Consider the following 20,528-nt stretch of genomic DNA (forward strand, 5'->3'; position numbering starts at 1 on the left):
TCCTGGGTTGCTAAACCGTCGTCTGGGGTACAGACGTCGGAGCTACTTGTACAGGTGTTGTTGCCCCCCATAAACTCTTCAACGAGTATTTGCAAATAGTCGTCTTTCACCGTATCCCACGCGGCTGCTTCACATTCGTTGAGCACTTCTAGATGTAGTTCGATGATGGTGCGTTTATGCACGCGGGGTGGGCGTCGTCGTCGGGCGCATGTTGACGCAGGTTGCCTATCCCTGACCAGCGTGTAGCCGTAATCGGGTGGCGGCAGTTCGCCGCGTTGTAGATGCGCCAATATTTCTTCGTCGAGTGGGCGTGACGGCACGTCACGAACGGTTCGATATGTTCGTCGTCGTTTGGCGAGGTACGCAAAGTACTAAGCACAAAAAGGGGGTGAGTGGGGAAGGTGAGGACGGTAGGATAAAAGGAATGAACGAGGGCGTAGGAGTATATGGATTAGAACTATCATATATTGGAGCCGGTAGGGATGTTCTGAGGTATAAACATCTTGCACATGCGGCATTCCGTGATTGCCATATATACTTACCTTCCAAAGGGAATAACCAAGAAGGGCAACGATGACGGCGGACAGGAAGAAGAGAATCGGAGTAGTGGCGGTAAGGACCGTGCCGGTTAGGTCGGGCAAGAAGGGACCATTATCTTGCACATTCTGCGGAGCTTGTCCCCTTGAACCTGGTGTTGGTCCTGTTCCAAAGTGTCCATCCCAGAGTTTTATGGTAGGTTCAAACGGTACTGCTAATTTGAGATCACAATCATGGTTGCCATCTTTCTGAGTACAGTGTTTGTCCGTATCGACCCCCGAAGGCCTAGTTGTCGTGCCGCCTCCTTGTACCGTGCCCTCTGTGTTCTTACTATCCTTCGATTCATCTGCACTAGAGTTAGAGGGCGTCTGTGGTGCCTGCGAGGTCCCTGCCTTTGGTTGTCCCTGTGATCCCGCGTGCTCCGTATCCTGTGGCTTCTGGTCACCTGCATAGTCATACAGGAGAAAAAAAAAATGATACAACTGAGGTTTGAAACTATTTGACATTATTGGTCCCCCAATGGGCAACACCGTTGTTGTGGGCCATCGCGCACGGTTGGCCACGTTGCGAACCTTGGTTACGGTGCCACTCCGGGAAAAGACTCTCTCTCTGTCTCCCACACAACACACACACCACAACACACACACAGTGTCTGTGTCTACGTCTGTCGACGTCGACGTCTCTACGTCGCGCTACTTCCCCGCGGCTGTGGCAATCGCTCTACATCACTCTCCCGCGCGTCTCTCTCATTCGACGTTTGGTTTCTCTCTGGCTTTCTGCGAGATGTTCTCTGCGGAAAAGTTTTGTGTTTGTGTCGTTGTTTTTCCGTATTCATGGTGTGTACATATGCAGGTTGATACGCAGCATCAGATGTTAAGGTTACTACAGTTCTCAGTGTTCGCTCTTTATTCTTTTATACGATGCATCACCTGAAGTGCCAGATCCTGAACATTCGGGCGCAGTTGGAGTGATGTTGAAGGTCACGGCCACAGAATGAACATTACCGCTCTTATCAACACCTGAAGATTCTTGAGTCTGCGTGGTAACTTCACACTTTGGTGCAATCTTCTTACCTGCTGGAGTATTAGCGTCATCAGTTTTTGCATCTCCCTTCGGTGGTGTCTGGGCTACTGTTTCTACGTCCTCCTTTTTTCCTCCTACTCCTGATTCTCCTTCCTTCACCGTTGGTGGTGGAGGTGGGGGTTGTTGTCCAGGTCCTGGTCCCTGACCTGGTTGTTGCCCACCTGCCCCTGCGGCCGATGGGGGTTGTGGTAAGGCGTCCGGTAACCCCTCATCATTCCTACCCTTGCTATCTGGTCCGCTGCCTGCCTGTGGTGTGTTCTTGTCCGGGGAAACCGTCTTCGGCACTTCTGGTACCTTAGCTGGTGGTCCTTCCTCTTTCTTCTTCTCCTTCTCCTTCTCTGCAAATGAAGCAAGGAAGAAAAACGACAAAATGATACAACAAGGACACACGTGGTAGAAAGAAGGGGCGGACGGTGGGGTCCAGTAGCGGCAGCAAGCGTACGGTGACATGGTATGGTAGCAGTACAACTTTTATTTGTTGCCGCCGTCATCTCGTCCCGCTGCGTCGTCTCCGCTCCATCCGTCGTGGCCGTCACGCACACATCGCCGCAGCTCAACGTCAACGAAGTCGTTTGCTGTGTTGTTGTGCTGTTCCCTAGTGTGCGTTGTTGTTTCGCACCGCGCTGTTGGGCTGTTCTCGCCGCGTGTGCGTTGTTGTAGCCGTTGCGGTGTTGTTCCACTGCGTGTGCGTGCGTGTTGTTGTAGCGGCCGTGTTTGTGGCGGCATCCATGCCCGGTCGTACAGGCCGTACGATCCGTATTAGGCCGTAGTCGTATTCGTGCATGCTCCCATCGGTCTTACCTGTGGGTTCCTTTTTTGTTGCCGGATCAGTAGGCGCCGTGGCGGGCGTGCTGGTGCCTCCTGCATTACCTGTATTACCGTGTTCTGACGCGCCCGATGGAGCTGCTGGTGTTCCTGATGTCTCTGCTGCATTGGATGATGTGTTATGCCTTGCCTGCTCCCATTCCTGTATACCTGCGTTCAATATCTTTTTACCCTGTTCGTTGTCGTTACTTTCCTGTATCTTCCCAATTATTGCCGTCACAGTACTCTTTGGTAAATATTCTTTATCATCCATCCATTGCCTCACAGTTCCCAGATTTTTATTTCGCAATATTTCAATACTACCTGCGTCCTTCTCCTTCTCCTGTTCATCACCTCCCGCACTTGTGTTCTTATGGTGCCCACATCTAGCTGCTACATTACCCACTTTTACTTTAGCACGTCGCTTCTGCCATGCGGTTACCCATTGTTCCATTGCTTCCCCCATAAGCCGTGTTCCAATTTTGAGTTCCTCAAATTTAACCCAAGCACATGTGTGTCTATTAGTTACAGCTTTGAAGGTGTGCTCCAGTATACCCATGAATTTTGAAACATGTGTCGTGATTTCTCTTATGTTACATTTGTTGCCATGTAACTTCATGAGGGTCCAGGTGCCTATGATGCACCTTAAGTAGTTCCACAGCTCGCCTTCTCCTTGATCCGTACTACTCTGTGCGGTTCCTGTTGTATTCAATCCCTCCATATAATAAAATATGTTCCCGACCTCCATGCATATAAATGTACTTAAGGTATCCTGAAGATGCGCGGGCCGGAATTCGGGGTTCTTACATATTGTTTTTATCGTATCGGGGTATCTTCTCGCATCCACATATGTAGCTAACTCGCCGAACAGGCGCTTTATATCCGTCCATATTTTCTCCTACAATTGAAATAATGTATACATCCATAGTTATGTCACCTGCCATAATTTTAAGTTGCTCATGAGCACATGCAGACCTCATGCCCTATTCCGCACATATTTTTGTCCTAAGCATACCACAAAACCAAGCTACAGAATGTATATATTCTCCCACGGTTCTATATTTTACCCCAGTATACGTGTCCTCAAATGTAACAGTTCACATCACTCTATATTCTCTAAGTCTTTATCAGAGAAACTTACGCTAAAATCTGCGCCTTCGTTGTGGTCCCCACTTATTTTCCTTCTTATTATATAATCCACCAATAAACTTGTAAACTCTTGTAAAGTCATTCGTCCCCTCTTGCGTCAGATAACTTACAATGTTACATTGTCAACTGTGGTGCTACTGTTCCATGTGAACAGCATGGACCCTGTCTCGGCTCATGCACTGCTGCCTCCTGTATTCCCCGTTTACTGCTTATTATTAATGTCTCTGTCAACATTACAATTCTATACAAAACACAAAATTCATACGTTTCACCTGCTGAATCCCACACATGCAATAGTATTGAATCATGTAGGACGCATATATAGGTAATAAGAGAAAAATGCATATATAAAAAGAAAAAGACAGAACAACAGGAAACAAAAAAGAAGAAGGACTAAAAAGAAAAAGAAAAAAAAGGTACTACTACACTACCGTACACACAACACGCGTCATGAATAACGCGCGCCTGCCCCCTTTCTACACCGTTCTGCACTAAACGCCTGCACAAACGTTGTCTCTCTGTGCGTACACAACAAAACCGCAGTATAACAACATCAAATTCTTCTTCCGTCGTTGCTGCCGTCCTGCCGTCGTTGCCGTTTGTTGGTCGCTCTCCCACATAATATGCCTGTTCCTTCCTCCGTCCCTGCGCTCTCAGCTCCCTCTGTGATCCTGACTCGAACGCCGTAATCGAACCGCTTCACTCGGCCACGTCGTCGAACTGCTTCACTCGGACAGTCGTGTTTATGCGGCTACGTGTGCTCGGAGAGACCATGTGTCCTCCGGCTTACACTGGGCCGCGTTGGTGGACGCGTCTGCGCGGAGAGACAAGCTGTCGTCGTTGTTACACTCGGACAATCCGTCGGCGAACACGTGTACGCGGCCGCGTTGGTCGACGCGTGTGCTCGGAGAGACAATCTCCCGCCTTCTGACGCGCGGACAATGCGGTTTACGCGGCCGCGGTTGCTCGGAGAGACAATCTCTCCCTCCGTTCTTACACTGGGCTACGTCGTCAAATACGTTCACTCGGTGGCAATCTGCTTTTCGCGGCCGCGTTTGCGCGGAGAGACAATCTCTCCTTATACTCGAATGCGTAGTCGCATTCTATATTAGTGCTACACCATACCCTTAGAATGCACGTGCGCATGTTGTAATAATGAACTTCACATAAAGGAGAATACTACCCCTTCATATTATTCATGTAAATCTACATGTTATATGCATGTAACCGGTACCACCGTGTCCCCATGGTCATGTTAAAAGAAGTTGACTACACAGAAAAAGAAAAAAACAAGGCAAAAGAAAACAGAAGTAAGCAGAACACAAAAGAATACAAAAAAAGACGGTATGGAATAGTAAAAACAAGAAATATGGTATGTATATCACATAATGAAGTAAAAGTGGTGTACGGTTAGCATGCGTTATTTCACATTCATATGCAACGTCATCCGAATGTCAGAGCTTGTCCAGTACTTCATCTACATATAACTCCGTCTCCTGCAAACTGCGTTCGATTTCACATTCTTCGATTATCGACGCCAGCAGCAGCATCCACAATTTGGCAGTTAACGGTGTTTTCATATGAGGTGACCGATGCAGTTGCGTCCGTGGTAAATCTCTCACTCGTAGCATGTCTGCTGCTGCTGTTACTATTTGCATGTTTAAGTCTGTTTCCACTGCAGGTACTTGGCCGTGTTGCGGTACTGTCTCCTCCTCTACATTATTCAACAAATGTTGAAACCACTCCTGCTCACTGTATGTACTCATTTGCCGATGTTGCTGTGCAACCCATTGTTTCCACAGGTCCAATTTCTGCATCGGCGGGGTGGGTGCCTCACCGAGTTCACGGTACCCGCATACGTCGTCTGTCGCATGTTGACGCATGTATTGTTGCCAATGCGCTTTCAATTGCAAAAACCACGGCTGTGTCGTGCAGTCCCGCAGAATATCTTTGTGGCGGTCAATCCAGTTAATCCAATGGATGCAGTACGACGTCACGTGGTCGGGGTCGGAATGAGCATTCTGTTCTGCATCTAACTGTATGGATTCCATACAACTCCATGGATCGGGGTCATGTGGTGGACAAGGGTGCGTTGGTAACTGTATGGTTTGCATACAACTCCATGGATCGGGGTCATGTGGTGGACAAGGGCCCGTTGCGAACTGCATGGTTTGCATACAACTCCATGGATCGGGGTCATCTTCGTTAGGTGGACATGGATCTTTGCCGTCGGCGTCAGTGGATGGATCCACGGTGGCGGAAGCATTGTGCCCTGATAAACCCTGGTTTGTGATAGGAGCATCCAAGGAACTACTATGCCCGTTTGCATCCCGCATCAAATCCTGCGCAAACTCCTCCACGACAATCTGCAAATAGTCGTCTTTGACGTTTTCCCATTCGGTCGCTGCACATTCGTGGAGCAGTTCTAGATGTAGCTCGATGATCGTGCGCTTATGCACGCGTGGTGGGCGTGGTCCGCGGCGTGCGGCAGCAGATGCAGGTTGCGTAACCATCGTGTACCCGTAATCGGGTGGCGGCAGGTCGCCGCGTTGTAAATGCTCCAATATTTCTTCGTCGAGTGGCGGTGACGGCACGTCACGAACGGTTCGATATGTTCGTCGTCGTTTGGCGAAGTACGCAAAGTACTAAGCAGAAAAAAAAAGAAACAGGACGATGTAGAAGAGTGCATTTGTGTTAGAATGATCATACAAAAGCCCCATTAGAAACGCATTGCTAATGGTACATATGACGGATGAACATGCGGGATGCCCGCATTGTCGTGTATACTTACCTTCCAAAGGGAATAACCAAGAAGGGCGACGGTGACGTAAGTGAGAAAAAACAGGATGGGAGTAGTGGCGGTAAGGACAACACCGGTTAGGTCGGGTCCATGTGGACCGCCACCATCCTCAGATGGACCGCCTGAATGACCCGGTTGTGCCGGTCGCCCATCTAATACATCGCTCGGTGTCCATAGTCCATATGACCCAGACAGAGCCTGTCCTCCGTCGAAGGCATTCAGGGACAATCGTAGATCGCATGAGGATATACCGTCATAAGTACCAGAGGCTGGGCAAGCAAGACGTGTGAAGGTCTTAGATGAGGAAGCTGAATTCGCAGTGCCCGTGGACCCAGGTCCGGAGGAACCAGGGGGTTGGTCACCAGTGGAACCTGGATTCGTATTCCCCGCGGAGCCAGTACCAGTAGAACCTTGACCAGTAGGACCAGCTGCACCAGAGGGACCTGTGTCACCGGGTGAACCATTGGAACCAGATGCACCCGTGTGCCCTAGCCCTGGGGCTGGCTGGTGTGCTGCTTCTTGCGTTGGTTCTGCCTTGGGTGCTGCCGCTGCTGGTGCTTGTGCTGTTTGGTTTTGATCCGTTGTGTCTTTGTTTTCCCCTGCTTCAGTTCCTATATGGGTACCCAGGGGTAAAGAAAAACATGGGAGAAACTGAAGTGAAGTTTTGTACGGTGCATGGCCACACGATCGGCCACACGGTCCGGTGCTGTGGTTTGGCCACACAGTCGGTCGGCTACACGGTTGTTGGTCTGTCGACGGGGCATAGCACGGGGCAGTGACCACCAGGCGTCTAGGCAGGAGACGGACGGTGGGGCCTGCTTCAGGAGGGTATGGGGGCACGGTGCGGACGGTGCCACTCCGGGAAAAGACTCTCTCTCTCTCTCCCACACACAGAACACACACAACACACACACACACAGTGTGTGTGTCAACCTCTGTACGTCTGTGTCTACCGGCAGCTGCCTGCCGCGGCCGACCCATCGCTCTGCCGCTTGCATTCTCATTCGACGTTTGGTTTCTCTCTCTCTGCGTTGTCTCTCCCTCTCTCTCCGGAAATTGGTGTTGTTTTTTTTTTTTCTCTTTGTTTTTTTGGTCGACATTCACTCAGGACACTACCTTCGCTCGAGGCCTTGGACTTCTGCCCGCATTCATCATCAGTTGCCGGGCTCGGGGCAACGGAGATAGTGATACTTGATGAGGAACCAGGGACGCCGCTGCCCACATTTTTCTCTTCATATACCGTAGTTCCGCGTGTGCACTTACCTGTGTCTTTGGTATCCTTCGATACTGTTGTTCCTGATCCCGATCCCGACGATGATTGTGATGGTGGTTGTTCTCCCGGGGGCGGTGGTGGTGGTCCTGCTGGTAATACTGGAGATGCCGGTGTTTTTGGTTGCTGCCCCGATCCGGTCGGTGTTGATGCGGACTGTGACCTCCCGCCTTCGGTCTCCGCGAGTGCTGGTTGTGGTGGTTGAGCGCATGCGAAGGGGACAAGATATGTTCACAAGGGCGAGTGTTACAAAAAAAGAGGATGGATAAACACAGAAGAAAGCTATGGGGAAGGGTGGAACGGCGTGCAGTGGATGGGATGGTAGCAGTACACTTTTATGTTGTCGCCGTCCCTGCTCGCCGATCCGTCATCTTGTCCCTTCTCCCTCATCCGGTGCCTCGTCCTGTCCGTCTCCGGTGCTGTCGTCGCCGCGTGTGCTTTGTTGTGGCCGTGCCGCTGTGTGCGTGCGTGTTGTTGTTGTGGCGGCATCCATATTGGGCCATACAGGTCGTGTTCGTGTACAGCCGTATGCGTGCGTGGCGCATTCGTGCTTTCTCCCCATCGGTCCTTACCTGTCGGTTTGGCCTGTACTTTTGTGGCCGGTTGGGACGATTCTGGGCCGCCCTCTTTGCCCGATGGCGCTGGTGTACTGCTTTCGACAGAGTTCTGTACTGTGGCCTTACTGTCGGCATTCTCAGGATTGCTACTGGCGTCGTGTTCGCTAGGGTCTATGCATGCTCCTTTCTCCCGCGCGCATCGCACTGCGGCTGTCCTTACATCCTCAACTTTCACCTTCAGCTCTTCGCCTAATTCCTGTATAACTTTTTTCTCCTGTGGCTGCAGTTTTATCTTTTCATCCTTGGCATGTTTACTCGGTGTTACCCCCCCAAGTTCTACTAAGCTTTTCTTGCATGTGCTTTCTATTCCTTTCCCTCTAATCTTGTCAGTCAAGCGCCTTGTGCTCTCTAACCATGCCTTAATCTTTTGTGCCATGTCGAATTCCTCTGTTTGTATGTTTTTAAACACTGCATTCCCACATTTACCTGTGGTTATTAAACCACCCTGTAGCCCTTCTTCCATCTTTTTCATGGTGTACCATGCATACCATAAACCCCATCCTCCACCACATGATGATTCCTTGAGTATTTCCATATACATATTGACAATGGCACATCTCACATATTCCTTCATCTCATCATCATTACTGACCAGCATAGTCCCTCCCCACATAGGCCAACTGTTCTCATTCATAAAATATAATGCTCCTACCATTAGTCTGCACATAATTCTGTCTCCCGCGTATTCTACCCTTCGCGGGTTACCATTAGGATTCGTCTTGTGGTTATAATACGCATTCTCACAGTTCTCATCCCAACCCTCCGTATCCTTTTCTGTTACGTGCTCTATAAATGCTTCTAACTCCTTTGCTATATCATCCCACAGTTTGTGCTGCAAATAATAGGACACATATATGCATAGTGTACAACTGGCGCTTCCTCCTTTACACTTAATCCACGTCTCAATACATTCCTCTGCACAGTGCACTAGGCGTGCCCTCACTATCATAACAGCGGGCACCGTGCATACTCATTCACATATGGCACGTAGGTGCTCTCCATAAACTGCCTGCCCGTATGCATGAGCAAATTAATATGCACTGCGTTTAATATCGTGCCAATCACTCTAAGTTACCAGATAATCCTCGTGGCGCATGTATGCACCCCGCGCCCGTACCCATTGGGCCAACACCTTGGCTAGGTGCTGTGCGGACATATTAGTGTTATTCTATTAGTATTCTCTACTTTGTCCAGACCCGTTGAAATATTATTATGCTACATATATCACATGTAAACCCATGTAACATGGTCTTCCGTAGTATGCTAATATTGGGCTAAATACTTATTCTTGGTCTACTTGTACAACCATATTTACGCGAACTGCTGGTATCATATGTACTTTTGCTCACTATAGTGCTACCCTACACTAGTTATAGTTGCGCGAAGGGAGAACTATATCGAGAAAAGAGAAAAAAATACAAGGATAGAATAACAAGAAGAGAAAGAAAAAAAAAAAAAAAAGAGAAAGAAAGACCAGAAAAAATATAAAAAACACTACTCACTGTCATGAATACGCCCCCGCTCCCCCATTTCTACACCGATCTGCACTAAACGCCTGTCACACACACTGTCTTTCTGTGCGTACAACTAAAAACCGCAGTAGCGACAACAACATCAATACTGCTGCCGTCGTTGCCGTCCTTGCGGACCTTATGGCTCGCACAAAATATGTGTAGTCCTTCGTCCCCGTCCCCCGCTCTCTGGATCCCTCACTCGGACAATCGCCTTTACGCGGCCACGTTTGCTCGCACACAATAGCCGTGCTTACTCGGCCGCTTTGGTCGACGCGTTTGCTCGGAGAGACAATGTGTTCCTCCTTCTTACACTCGGCTACAATGCTCGTTTACCCGGCCGCTTTGGTCGACGCGTGTGCTCAACGAGACAATCTCTCCTTATACTCGAATGCGTAGTCGCATTCTATATTTGTGCTGCACTATACCGTTAGAATGCACGTGCTCATGTTTTAATAATTAACATCACATAAAGGAGAATTCTACCCCTTCATATTATTCATGTAAATCTACATGTTATATGCATTTAACCGGTACCACCCTGTCCCCATAGTTATATTAATAGAAGTTGACGGCCCAACGCTTGCAAAACAAAGCAGAAGTGCACAGCAAAAAACACAAACGAAAAAAAAAAAAAAAAGACGGTATGGAATAATGCAAACAAGAAATATATTACGTATATCACATAATGAAATAAAAGTGGTGTACGGTTAGCATGCGTTATTTCCCATTCATATGCAACGTCATCCTAATGTCGCATATTCTGTAATAAAGCATCCACATATAACTCCGTCTCCTGCAAACGGCTTTCAAGCTCGCACTGTTCTATGACTAATGCCAGGATCAGTATCCATGTTGTAGCGGTTACCGGTTTTGTCATGTAAGGTTGCGGATGCAGTGGTTGCGACAGCGATAAATTTCTCACTTGTAGCAAGTCTGCTGCTGGCATTACATGTTCCACTACAGGTACTTCGCCGTTTTGCGATGCTGTCTCCTCCTCGATATGTTGTAACAAACGTTGAAACCACTCCTCCTCACCATATATATTCATAAGCGCATGTTGCTTTGCAACCCATGCTTTCCATGCATCCAGTTTCTTCATCGGCGGGGTGGGTGCCTCACCGAATGCACGTTGTCCGTTGTCCGCGTCTGCCGCCATGTGCTCACGCAGGTATTGTTTCCATGCCAACGTTAGCTGCAGAAACCACGGCTGCGTCGTGCACTGCTGCAATAGGTGCTTGTTGCGGTCAATCCAGTTAATCCAATAAGTGTGGTCGCGGATCGGGCATTCATTCCGCGGGGAGGAGTGCGGGTCGGGTTCTGTATCTAACTGTATGTTTTCCATACAATTCCATGGATCGGAGTCATTAGGTGGACAAGGGTCCGTTGCTAACTGTGTAGTTTCCATACAACTCCATGGATCGGGTTCATCTTCATTAGGTGGACATATATCAGTTCCGTCGGAGTCAGTGTAGGAAACATTGGTCCCTGGAGGACCCTCGTTTGTGGTAGAAACACCCAACATACTGTTATTCGTGTCCTCGTCCCGCATCAAATCCTGCGCAAACTGCTGCACGACAATCTGCGAATAGTCCGCTTTGACGTTTTCCCATTCGGTTGCTGCACATTCGTTTAACACTTCTAGATGTAGCTCGATGATCGTGCGCTTGTGCACGCGTGGTGGGCGTCGTCGTCGGGCGGCAGCAGATGCAGGTTGCGTAATCATCGTGTACCCGTAATCGGGTGTCGGTAGTTCGCCGCGTTGTAGATGCTGCAATATGTCTTCGTGGAGTGGCGGTGACGGCACGTCACGAACGGTTCGATATGTTCGTCGTCGTTGTTTTCCGAGGTGGGCAAAGTACTAAGCAGAAAAAGGGGGGTAAAGAAGAGGGTGAGGACGGTAGGATAAAAGGAATGAAGTCGGATGTAGGAGTATATGGGTTCAAACGATCATATATTGGAGCCGGTAGGGATGTTCTGAGGTATAAACATCCTGCACATGCGGCATTCCCTGATTGCCATATGTACGTACCTTCCATAGGAAGAACGCAACGATGCCAATACCAACCACTGCGGGAATGATCGCGGGGGTGTAGGGGATGAGATCGCGAGGGTCGTAGGGTTGTGAGGTAGGGAGGAAGACTAATCGGACCTTGGTTATTGTCCTGTGTAGCTGGGCCACCGGAAGGAGGAGAACCGGCACCATGAGTCCCAGTTGCTCCTGTCCCCGGAGAACCCGGACCGGAGGAACCGGGGTTTTGGGCCCCACTAGAACCAGTTTCAGAGGAACCCGGTTGACCTGCTCCATCAGCACCTCCGGCTTTGCCTTTCCCACCAGAAACTCCATCCGCCAAATCGGCATCACTGAAACTGCCACTACTACCCGATTGATCGGGATTCGGGTTCGGTTTTGGTTTGGGTGGATTGAGAGGAGGGGGGTCATCGTTGCCGCCATCGACGATGGTATTCTTCTGGTCGGGGTCTTCGGGTTGTACACCAGCACCAGTGCCCAGTGCGTCTGGATTCGATGCTGTGCTTTCGCTTGCGGACCCGGATTCCCCTTTAGGAGGTATCTGCTCATTAGTAGTTACCTCTGTATCCTTCTGACCTGGTGTTGTTGGTGCTGCTTCTGCTGGTGCCTCGGGTGGTCCTTCTGCTGCTGGAGACTGCGGATCCTGGGCTCTCTGCGGTGTTACACTGTCCGGGTGTTGCTCTGCAGGAACATATGGAAACGTGAAAATGATGCAACTGATGTGTTGCAGCGGTGGATGCTTGGCCATGGCCAGGGTCGGCCACGCAGTCGCGCGGGCACGCGGTTGACCGCTGGTCGGGTGACGAGGCAGCAGACGGACGGGGATGGGAGCACGGGGACGGCGGCAGTGGCGAAGGTGCCACTGCGGGAAAAGACTCTCTCTCCCACACAACACACAGACAGGGTGCGTGTGTGTGTCGATGTCTGTCTGCTTCGACGTCTGTCTGTCGACGTCTGTCGACGTCTAGCTGTCTACATCGCGCGGCCGCTACATGCCGCTTTCGCTCATTCGACGTTTGGTTTCTCTCGCTGCCTCTCTCCGGAAAAGGTGTGCTTTTTGGTTTTTTTTGTTCCTTCTTGTTTTTTGCCGTGTTTTTGTACTGCGTCCAGCCAGTGGGCGTGCGGGCGTCCCTAGGTGCCTACGTCTTACTTATGTGCCCTGTCGCCTGTGCATCAGCCAGTTTCTCCAGTGCGGTGGGGTCCACACCGCGTGTAGAAATGTAGGGTGTAGTAGTAACAGTCGTATGTATAGTAACAGTACCCAGTTCAGGATCCTCCTTGTGGGTAGTGCTGCTGTGCGTCCCTGTATCGGTGTTCGCCGCGGCATCAACCGCGGCCTCCTGAGTGTTGCTTGTTCCGCCTGATGCATCAGGCCCTGCGGGCTGTGCTCCTGCTGCAGCTACCGGTGTCGTGCCTGCAATGAAGGCGGAAGAAAGATGATAAAAAAAAAAAGGACACAAGTGGTACAGAAAGAAAGGGGCCGGGACGGTTCGGTCAGGTAGCGGCAGGGTGGACGTCCGGCTCGATGCATGGGTCGACGCAGTGGGTCGACTGGGTCCGGCGACAGCACACGTACGGTGAGGTGAACTCGGTGAACTGCGTACTCGGTGGACGGAGGTGATAGCAGTACAGTTTTATGTTGTTGTCGCCGTCATGTCGTCCGCCGTCCCGCTGCATCCGTCGTCCTTTGCCTCGTGGCCGCTGCCACTGCCATCGCTACACGCTCGTCTACACTGCATTCTGCGAACGGTACGCTCCTCACTGGTGGCCACTCATATGCGTTCGCTCCGCCAGCGCTCAACGTCAGCGAAGTCGTTTGCTGTGCTGTTCCGCCGTGCGTAGTTCTCGTGCGTTGTTGATGTGATGGCGGCATCCATATTCGGCAGTATGCGGCCGCGTATTCGTATTCGGCCGTCGCATCCGCAGTTGACTGTATTTGTATTGGTACGAGTCGTATCCTTACCGTCCTTATCTTCAGCTTCCTTTCTTACAATTTCTTCCTGTACCTTTTTCTCCGCTTCCTTAAAGACCTTCTTGGCTTTCTGTATTATTGTGTGTTCTTCGTCCTTCATGTTTTTAATTCCTGGTTGCTGCAAAATGTCCTGGATAGTGTCCCCTTTTCTTAAGTTGTTCTTTTTCTTGTATGTATCCCACTTGTCGGCACATGGCATGTCTCGTTCCATCTGTGCTATTTCTCCCATTATTCCTTCTGTCAGGAACCATTCTGCGATCTCCCCATTTATTATTCCCGGTTTCGTTCTACTACCGTCATACCCACATTGTGTGCATCTTCCATCCATAACAGGACCCGTAAGCCCCTTGTTCCCATCTACGTCCTTGCCCATCTCTTGCAGTGTTTTCCAAGCGTACTCCACACCCCTCTTCCATCCTGGATTATGTTTACAATACTGATTCTTGAGCATGTATCCAAATACATTTGCTACCTCACACCTGAACTTTTCATACAATATATCGTCATGCGTTTTCTGTGCTGGCTCACTGTTGCCATGTTTTCCCTCCTTGTTCGCGAAGAACAAAGCAAGGGTCATGAGTCTGCACCGTACTACGTCCGCCACCCGTTGCCCTATTGTGTGACCATGCTACTGTCCGAAATCATCCCAACCATAATTTTCACAGTTTGTACCCCACGTATCCATGTGCTCTTTATTCTTGTCCATATAATCAGCAAACTCCTGCAACACTGTCTTCAATGCCTGCAGTTGTTCACTCTATATGGTGCACGTGGAAATGAACAAATACTCATGTGCCCATTGCATCTTCATGCTACCTGTCGTAAGCATGCACACCCGCATGTATGTGTATACTGCATGAATCAATTCTGCGGGCACTACTTAATTGCCCGTTCTTTGTATGGTTCGCTGCCGACCTACTTTAACTTACACTATATCTAACAATCACGTGAAGTGCCCTATGCCCTCTATCCATTACGCTCATCCATGGACAATCCTCTCCTACTCCTGGTTGTGCCGTGTTTGTTCCCGGTCCCGGTGTCGCCGCTACTGGTTTGGCAGCGGCGCCGCCGCTGTTCGGCTTGGCTGGTGCTGGTGTGGCCGGGCGTTCTGCAGGTGGTGTCGACTGTTCCTGCCTTGGACGTGTCTCCTTGTCGTTTTCCTGTTGTGCCTTTTGTGTTAATATGTTCCCTATACCTTGACCTCTCGCAGAGTTGTCCATGTCTGTCTTTAATTCTTGTATGCGCGTCTTTATCTGCTCCTCCACAACGTTCATTTCGTGCTGTACTTTCTCCTTTAACGCTGTCATCACTTCCTGCTTCTGGCTGTTCCGGGTGTGGTTTAACTGTACTTTACAATCTTTCCCCAAGACGCCCTCGTTGCCATCATTCAATTTTGTCGTATTCCTATCAAACCACCGTTCCATTATTGTCCATGAGTCCCATTCCCCTGGTTCTCCCCGTCTCGCACTTTTATCCTTCATATCATCCCTCTCACAGGCCATATTTGGTTGTCTATTTGCTGCGTCTTTTACCAGCGCCTCCGCGGCTTTAAACGCAGTTTTCCCGCCTGCGGTCTTTACACACTTCTGTCCCATTATCCTTTTCATAAATATATTTACCAGAATGCACCTCATGTAGGATTCCACTGTATCCTGCATGTTTCCCGTTTTCCTTGAGTCCGCGGCGGCCACAGTTAATGGGATTCTGTGCTTAAAATGCAATTCTCTCAGTGCTAGTTCGCATATCGCTTTATTCTTGGTGTCCAATTCTGCACCTTCCCGCGTTCCGCCTTGATCGTGCAGCTGTTCGCACAACGTCCCCAATAGTCCATGCTCGTCCTCCTGTTCCATATAGGCCTTAAACGTCGTCCATACGTCCTCAATATTACTCCAGAATGTGTCCTACGAATACAATATTTATTATGAATGTCCGCATAAAGGACATTCTGGCCCTTGATTTTCGCTTCTTATATAGTTGTACGTCCAACAACACACCTCTGGTACATATATGTCACGCGTCCCCGCTCACAGGATACATAGTAGGTGAGAGCATGGACATGCGTGCCGCCCTTATTGTTAGTGCTCCCCAATATTACTTTAATACACGTGAATAACACTATTGCGATGTTGCCCTATGCTCCCATATATATCAACTTACATTAAATGTGTTGTCATCCTGCCTCACTCCCGTATTCCCCGTCTCAATATAATCTTCCCATAGTACTTTCAAATACTGCCACATGGCTCTGCCGCTATTTTGGTGTTATATAGGATGACATTAGGCTCGACACTTAGTCAAAGTCCGCTTTACTTGAACATTATGCTTCGGACGTATATGCCTTTATGAGGAATTCCTTTCATAACATACTCAGAATATTCCGCCGTGTTCACTAAAATCTTTAACCACAAATACCCCCCTTAACAACAAATACGCCCCCGTAACAACAAATACCCCCTTCTTCTACACTCCCTGTGTACTCGAAAAACCGCAGTAACAACATCAATTTCTGCTTCCGTCGTTGCTGCCGTCCTTCCCGCGGCTACTTCGTCGAATCCGTCTTGTACTCGGACCGATGCGTTGCTCGGGGAGACAATCTCTCCTCCTTCGTACACTCGGCTACAATGCGGTGTACGCGGCCGCGTCTGCGCGGAGAGACAACCTGTCCTTATACTCGAATGCGTATGCGCATGCTATATTAGTGCTGCACTATACCCTTAGAATGCACGTGCTCAGCTGTTAATAATTAACTTCACATAAAGGAGAATTCTACCCTTTCATATTATTCATTTAAATCTACGTGTTATATGCATTTAACCTGTACCACCCTGTCCCCATGGTCATGTTAAAAGAAGTGGACTACACAGAAAAAGAACAAAAGCCAAAGTAAACAGAAGTAAGCAGAAGTAAGCAGAACAGAGCAGAAAAAAAAAAAGAAGGTATGGAATAGTGCAAACACGAAATATATTATGTATATCACATAATGAAATAAAAGTGGTGTACGGTTAGCATGCGTTATGTCCCATTCATATGCAACGTCATGCGAATGTCAGAGCTTGTCCAGTAGTTCATCTACATATAACTCCTTCTGTTGCATACTACTCTCGAGCTCGCATGCTTCGATGACTAATGCCAGGATCAGTATCCATGTGTTAGCGCTTAACGGTTTTTTCATATGAGGTGGCTGATGCAGTTGCGTCCGTGGTGCATCTCTCATTCTTAGCATATGTTCTGCGGCCATTACATTTTCCACTTCTAAGTCCGTTTCCACTGCAGGTACTTCGCCTTTTTGCGATTCTGTCTCCTGCTCTACATTATTCAACAAATGTTGAAACCACTCCTGCTCACTGTATGTATTCATAAGCGCATGTTGCCTTGCAACCCACTTTTTCCAGGCATCTTTCTTCATCTCTACGGATGGGATATTGCCACGCTCACCGAGTTCACTGTTGCCGGATACCGCATCTGTCCAATGTTGATGCAGGTATTGTTTCCAATCCGCTTTTAATTGCAGAAACCACGGCTGCGTCGTGCACTCGCGCAATAGGTGCTTGTGCCGGTCAATCCAATGGATGCAGGCGGACGTCGCGTCCCCCGGAACAGTAGGGGCACGGCTGTATGGTGCATCTAACTGTATGTTTTTCATACAACTCCATGGATCGGGGTCGGGTTCATTCGGTGGACAAGGGTCCGTTTGTAATTGTATAGTTTCCATACTACTCCATGAATCGGGGTCATGTGCGTTAGATGCAGAAGGTTCCGTTGCTAACTGTATGTTTTCCATACAACTCCATGGATCGGGGTCGTGTTCATGCGGTGGACATGGATCCGTTCCTGCCGAGTCAGTGGAGGAAACATTGTTTCCTGATAAAGCCTGCGTTGTGGTAGAAACAACCAAGGTATTGTTATTTGTGTCCTCGTTCTGCATCAAATCCTGTGCAAACTGCTGCACGACAATCTTCCAATAGTCGTCGTTGACGTTTTCCCATGCGGCCGTTTCGCATTCGTTGAGCACTTCTAGATGTAGCTCGATAATCGTGCGCTTATGCACGCGTGGTGGGCGTGCTCTACCGGATGTTGACGCAGGTTGCCTATCCGTAACCATTGTGTACCCGTAATCGGGTGGCGGTCGTTCGCCGCGTTGTAGATGTTGCAAGATTTCTTCGTCGAGTGGCGGTGACGGCACGTCACGAACGGTGCGATACGGTCGTCGTCGTTTGGCGAGGTACGCAAAGTACTAAGAAAAAAAAAGGGTAAAGAGGAGGGTGAGGACGGTAGGATAAAAGGAATGAACGCGGCTGTAGGAGTATATTGGTGCGAACGATCATATATTGGATCCCGTCGGGATGTTCGAAGGTATAAACATCCTGCAAATGCGGCATTCCGTGATTGCCGTATATACTTACCTTCCATAGGAAAAAGGCAATGACCCCAATACCAACAACCGCGGGAATGATGGCAGGGGTGTACCACTTGACATCTGCCCATCTGAGGCCGGTCGGCACGGAAGGGGTGATGGGGGCATCCGCAGGTAATTTATCCTCCTGGGTTTCTTTTGGTTCAACATTCTCATTAGTCGTTTGTCCCGTGGAACCAGTACCGGAGGAACCTGGATTCACAGTGTCGGTGGATCCGGGTGTTGAGGAAGCAGGAGTTTGGTGGCCAGTAGAACTGGGACCAGTGGAACCTCCTCTTTCGCCACCACCTCCTGGTGCACCCCCAGCAGCACCGCCTTTTCCTTCCCCACCAGAAACACCATCTGCACCACCTCCTGAGGATGGTTCGCCCGCGCCGCCTCCTCCGCTACCGCTTGCACCCGCTTGATCTGGATTGTCGGATGCCGGTTTTGGTTTGGGTGGATTGAGAGGAGGGGGGTCATCGTTGCCGCCACTAACAACGGTGGCCCCTAGGGCGCCGGAATCGATGGGTTTACCATCTGGCGGTGCGGGGCCTGGTGTTGCGTTTGATGTTGTTTCTGTTCCTGTTGTTGTGGGTGTTGGTGGTAGTTGTGGGTCTGATACTTTCGGTGCTGCGTCTGCGGGTGCAGATGGGGATCCTAACGAGCCCTGACCAGTGGCACCATGCTTACCTACAATGTCAAATGAAGCAGTAGGGGATGTGATGACAACTGAACTGTTGTGACATGGATTGTGGACCACACGGTTGGGCACCATTGGTGCCGCGGGAACCGCGCCAGGCATCGGGGCGACCGTGGCAGCAGACGGACGGGGGAAGAAGGGCCATGGCACGGTGCGGACGGTGCCACCACGGGAAAAGGCTCGCTCTCTGTCGCACCCACACAACACAACAGGCAACACAACACACACATACACAGTGTGTGCGTCTGTCTGTCTGTCGACGTGGACGTCCACATCCCGCGGTTGTCTCGGTCTGCCGCTCCTCATTCTCATTCGACGTTTGGTTTCTCTCTCTCCGTGTGGTCTCTCCCGCTGTGTCGCCGGAAATTGTTGTTGTTTTTTTTTTTTTGGTTTTTGTTGTCGACATTTACTCAGGAGACTACCTGGTCCCGAGTCTTCGGGTTTCTTCCCACAAGTACTGTCAATGTCAGATGTCGTTCCAAAAGACACAGAAGTACTTGATGTGGATCCGTGGACACCTGCGCCTGCGTTTTTGACTGTATAGGTCTCTGTCCCCTTGGAGCACTTACCTGTTTCTTTCGTATCCTTCGATACTGTTGTTCCTGATCCCGATCCCGACGATGATTGTGATGGTGGTGGTGCCGCAGGTGGGGGTTGTGGTATGGATGCCGCAGCAGGTACTGTTTCAGATGCCCCTGTTTCAGCCCTTGCCCTGTCACCTCGCTCTGCCCCTGGCCCTTGTGGCGGTCCTTTCTCCTCAGGAACAGGCTCCTCTGGTACCTCTGGTACCGTAGTGGGTGGAGCTTGCGGTTTCGTGCCTGCTGCAAATGAAGAAGGAAGTAAAACGACAACATGATACAAAAAAGGGACACAAAGTGGTACAGAAAGAAGGGGCCGCGACGGTTCGGTCACGTAGCGGCCAGGTACGGTCCGGCTGCATGCGTCGATAGAGTGGGTCGGCTGCATGGGTCGAGGTAGGACTCGGTGGACTGGGTGAGGCGCCAGCAAGCGTACGGTAAGGTGGACTGCGATGGACTGCGTCAGGCGACAGAAAGCGTACGGTGCGGTCAACTCGGGGAACTTGGGCTAGATGGTAGCAGTACAACTTTTATTTGTTGTTGCCGTCATCTCGCCGTCGCTACGCGCTCATCGCCGTCGTGGCCGTCGCCGCTACATGCGCCGTCGCTACACGCTCATCGCCGATGCCGTCGTGACCGCTGCTCGCTCAACGTCAACGACGTCGTGTGCATTGCTGTCACCGCGTGTGCGTTGTTGTCATGCATTCGTAGTCATACGGCACGTAGTGGGCCGTATAGGTAGCAGCTTTATGATGCGTGTTCTTACCTTTCTGTTTTTCAATTTCCTGTTCTACTGCGACCTTGGCCTTCTCAATTACCCTTTTTGCCTCGTCCACTATCTTCGTTTCCGCCTTCTTTATGTCAGTGATTTTCGTGTCGTCCACCTTGTCCGGGTTATCGTCCTGCTTCTTGTCTTTTGTATACTCCGCCCACTTCATGGTGCACGGCGCGTCCGCATTTATTGTATGTATTCCATCCAGCATTTGCCCCTGCCCCCGTAACCAGTGAGCTATGTCCAAGTCTACTGCTTGCGCATTGTGCTGATGCCCTAGGTAGCCGCACATGGTGCACTTTCCCTC

The 20,528-nt window shown here is 50.0% G+C and overlaps 5 protein-coding genes across 5 annotated transcripts in view; all 5 read right to left on the reverse strand.

Annotated features, from left to right (window-relative positions):
• Positions 1 to 3,655, reverse strand: part of AK88_05204 (uncharacterized protein) — a gene marked incomplete at both ends in the record, with an annotated part of 4,832 nt that extends 1,177 nt beyond the window's left edge. Inside the window, 5 exons of the mRNA XM_012482806.1 lie at positions 1 to 148; positions 560 to 982; positions 1,467 to 1,958; positions 2,422 to 3,322; positions 3,566 to 3,655. Coding sequence (XP_012338229.1) covers positions 1 to 148; positions 560 to 982; positions 1,467 to 1,958; positions 2,422 to 3,322; positions 3,566 to 3,655 — 2,054 coding nt within the window. The remainder of the gene's footprint in view (positions 149 to 559; positions 983 to 1,466; positions 1,959 to 2,421; positions 3,323 to 3,565) is intronic.
• A 1,372-nt stretch (positions 3,656 to 5,027) lies between these two features.
• AK88_05205 (uncharacterized protein) lies at positions 5,028 to 9,209 on the reverse strand (the record flags this gene model as incomplete). Its single annotated transcript, XM_012482807.1, has 3 exons — positions 5,028 to 6,023; positions 6,365 to 6,984; positions 8,216 to 9,209. 3 exons carry the CDS (start codon positions 9,207 to 9,209, stop codon positions 5,028 to 5,030), a joined length of 2,610 nt encoding a protein of 869 aa, XP_012338230.1.
• A 1,310-nt stretch (positions 9,210 to 10,519) lies between these two features.
• Positions 10,520 to 14,352, reverse strand: AK88_05206 (uncharacterized protein; the record flags this gene model as incomplete). The annotated part of the gene is made up of 5 exons (XM_012482808.1): positions 10,520 to 11,632; positions 11,804 to 11,841; positions 11,924 to 12,484; positions 12,954 to 13,217; positions 13,767 to 14,352. The coding sequence occupies 5 exons, from the start codon at positions 14,350 to 14,352 to the stop codon at positions 10,520 to 10,522; spliced, it is 2,562 nt and encodes an 853-aa protein (XP_012338231.1).
• A 51-nt stretch (positions 14,353 to 14,403) lies between these two features.
• Positions 14,404 to 15,625, reverse strand: AK88_05207 (uncharacterized protein; the record flags this gene model as incomplete). The annotated part of the gene is made up of 2 exons (XM_012482809.1): positions 14,404 to 14,532; positions 14,705 to 15,625. 2 exons carry the CDS (start codon positions 15,623 to 15,625, stop codon positions 14,404 to 14,406), a joined length of 1,050 nt encoding a protein of 349 aa, XP_012338232.1.
• Positions 15,626 to 16,821: 1,196 nt separating this feature from the next.
• On the reverse strand, positions 16,822 to 20,513 carry AK88_05208 (uncharacterized protein; the record flags this gene model as incomplete). The annotated part of the gene is made up of 4 exons (XM_012482810.1): positions 16,822 to 18,009; positions 18,179 to 18,861; positions 19,294 to 19,692; positions 20,216 to 20,513. The coding sequence occupies 4 exons, from the start codon at positions 20,511 to 20,513 to the stop codon at positions 16,822 to 16,824; spliced, it is 2,568 nt and encodes an 855-aa protein (XP_012338233.1).
• Positions 20,514 to 20,528: the final 15 nt, after the last annotated feature.

This window comes from Plasmodium fragile, assembly GCF_000956335.1.
Source record: "Plasmodium fragile strain nilgiri unplaced genomic scaffold supercont1.102, whole genome shotgun sequence".
Taxonomy (NCBI): domain Eukaryota; phylum Apicomplexa; class Aconoidasida; order Haemosporida; family Plasmodiidae; genus Plasmodium; species Plasmodium fragile.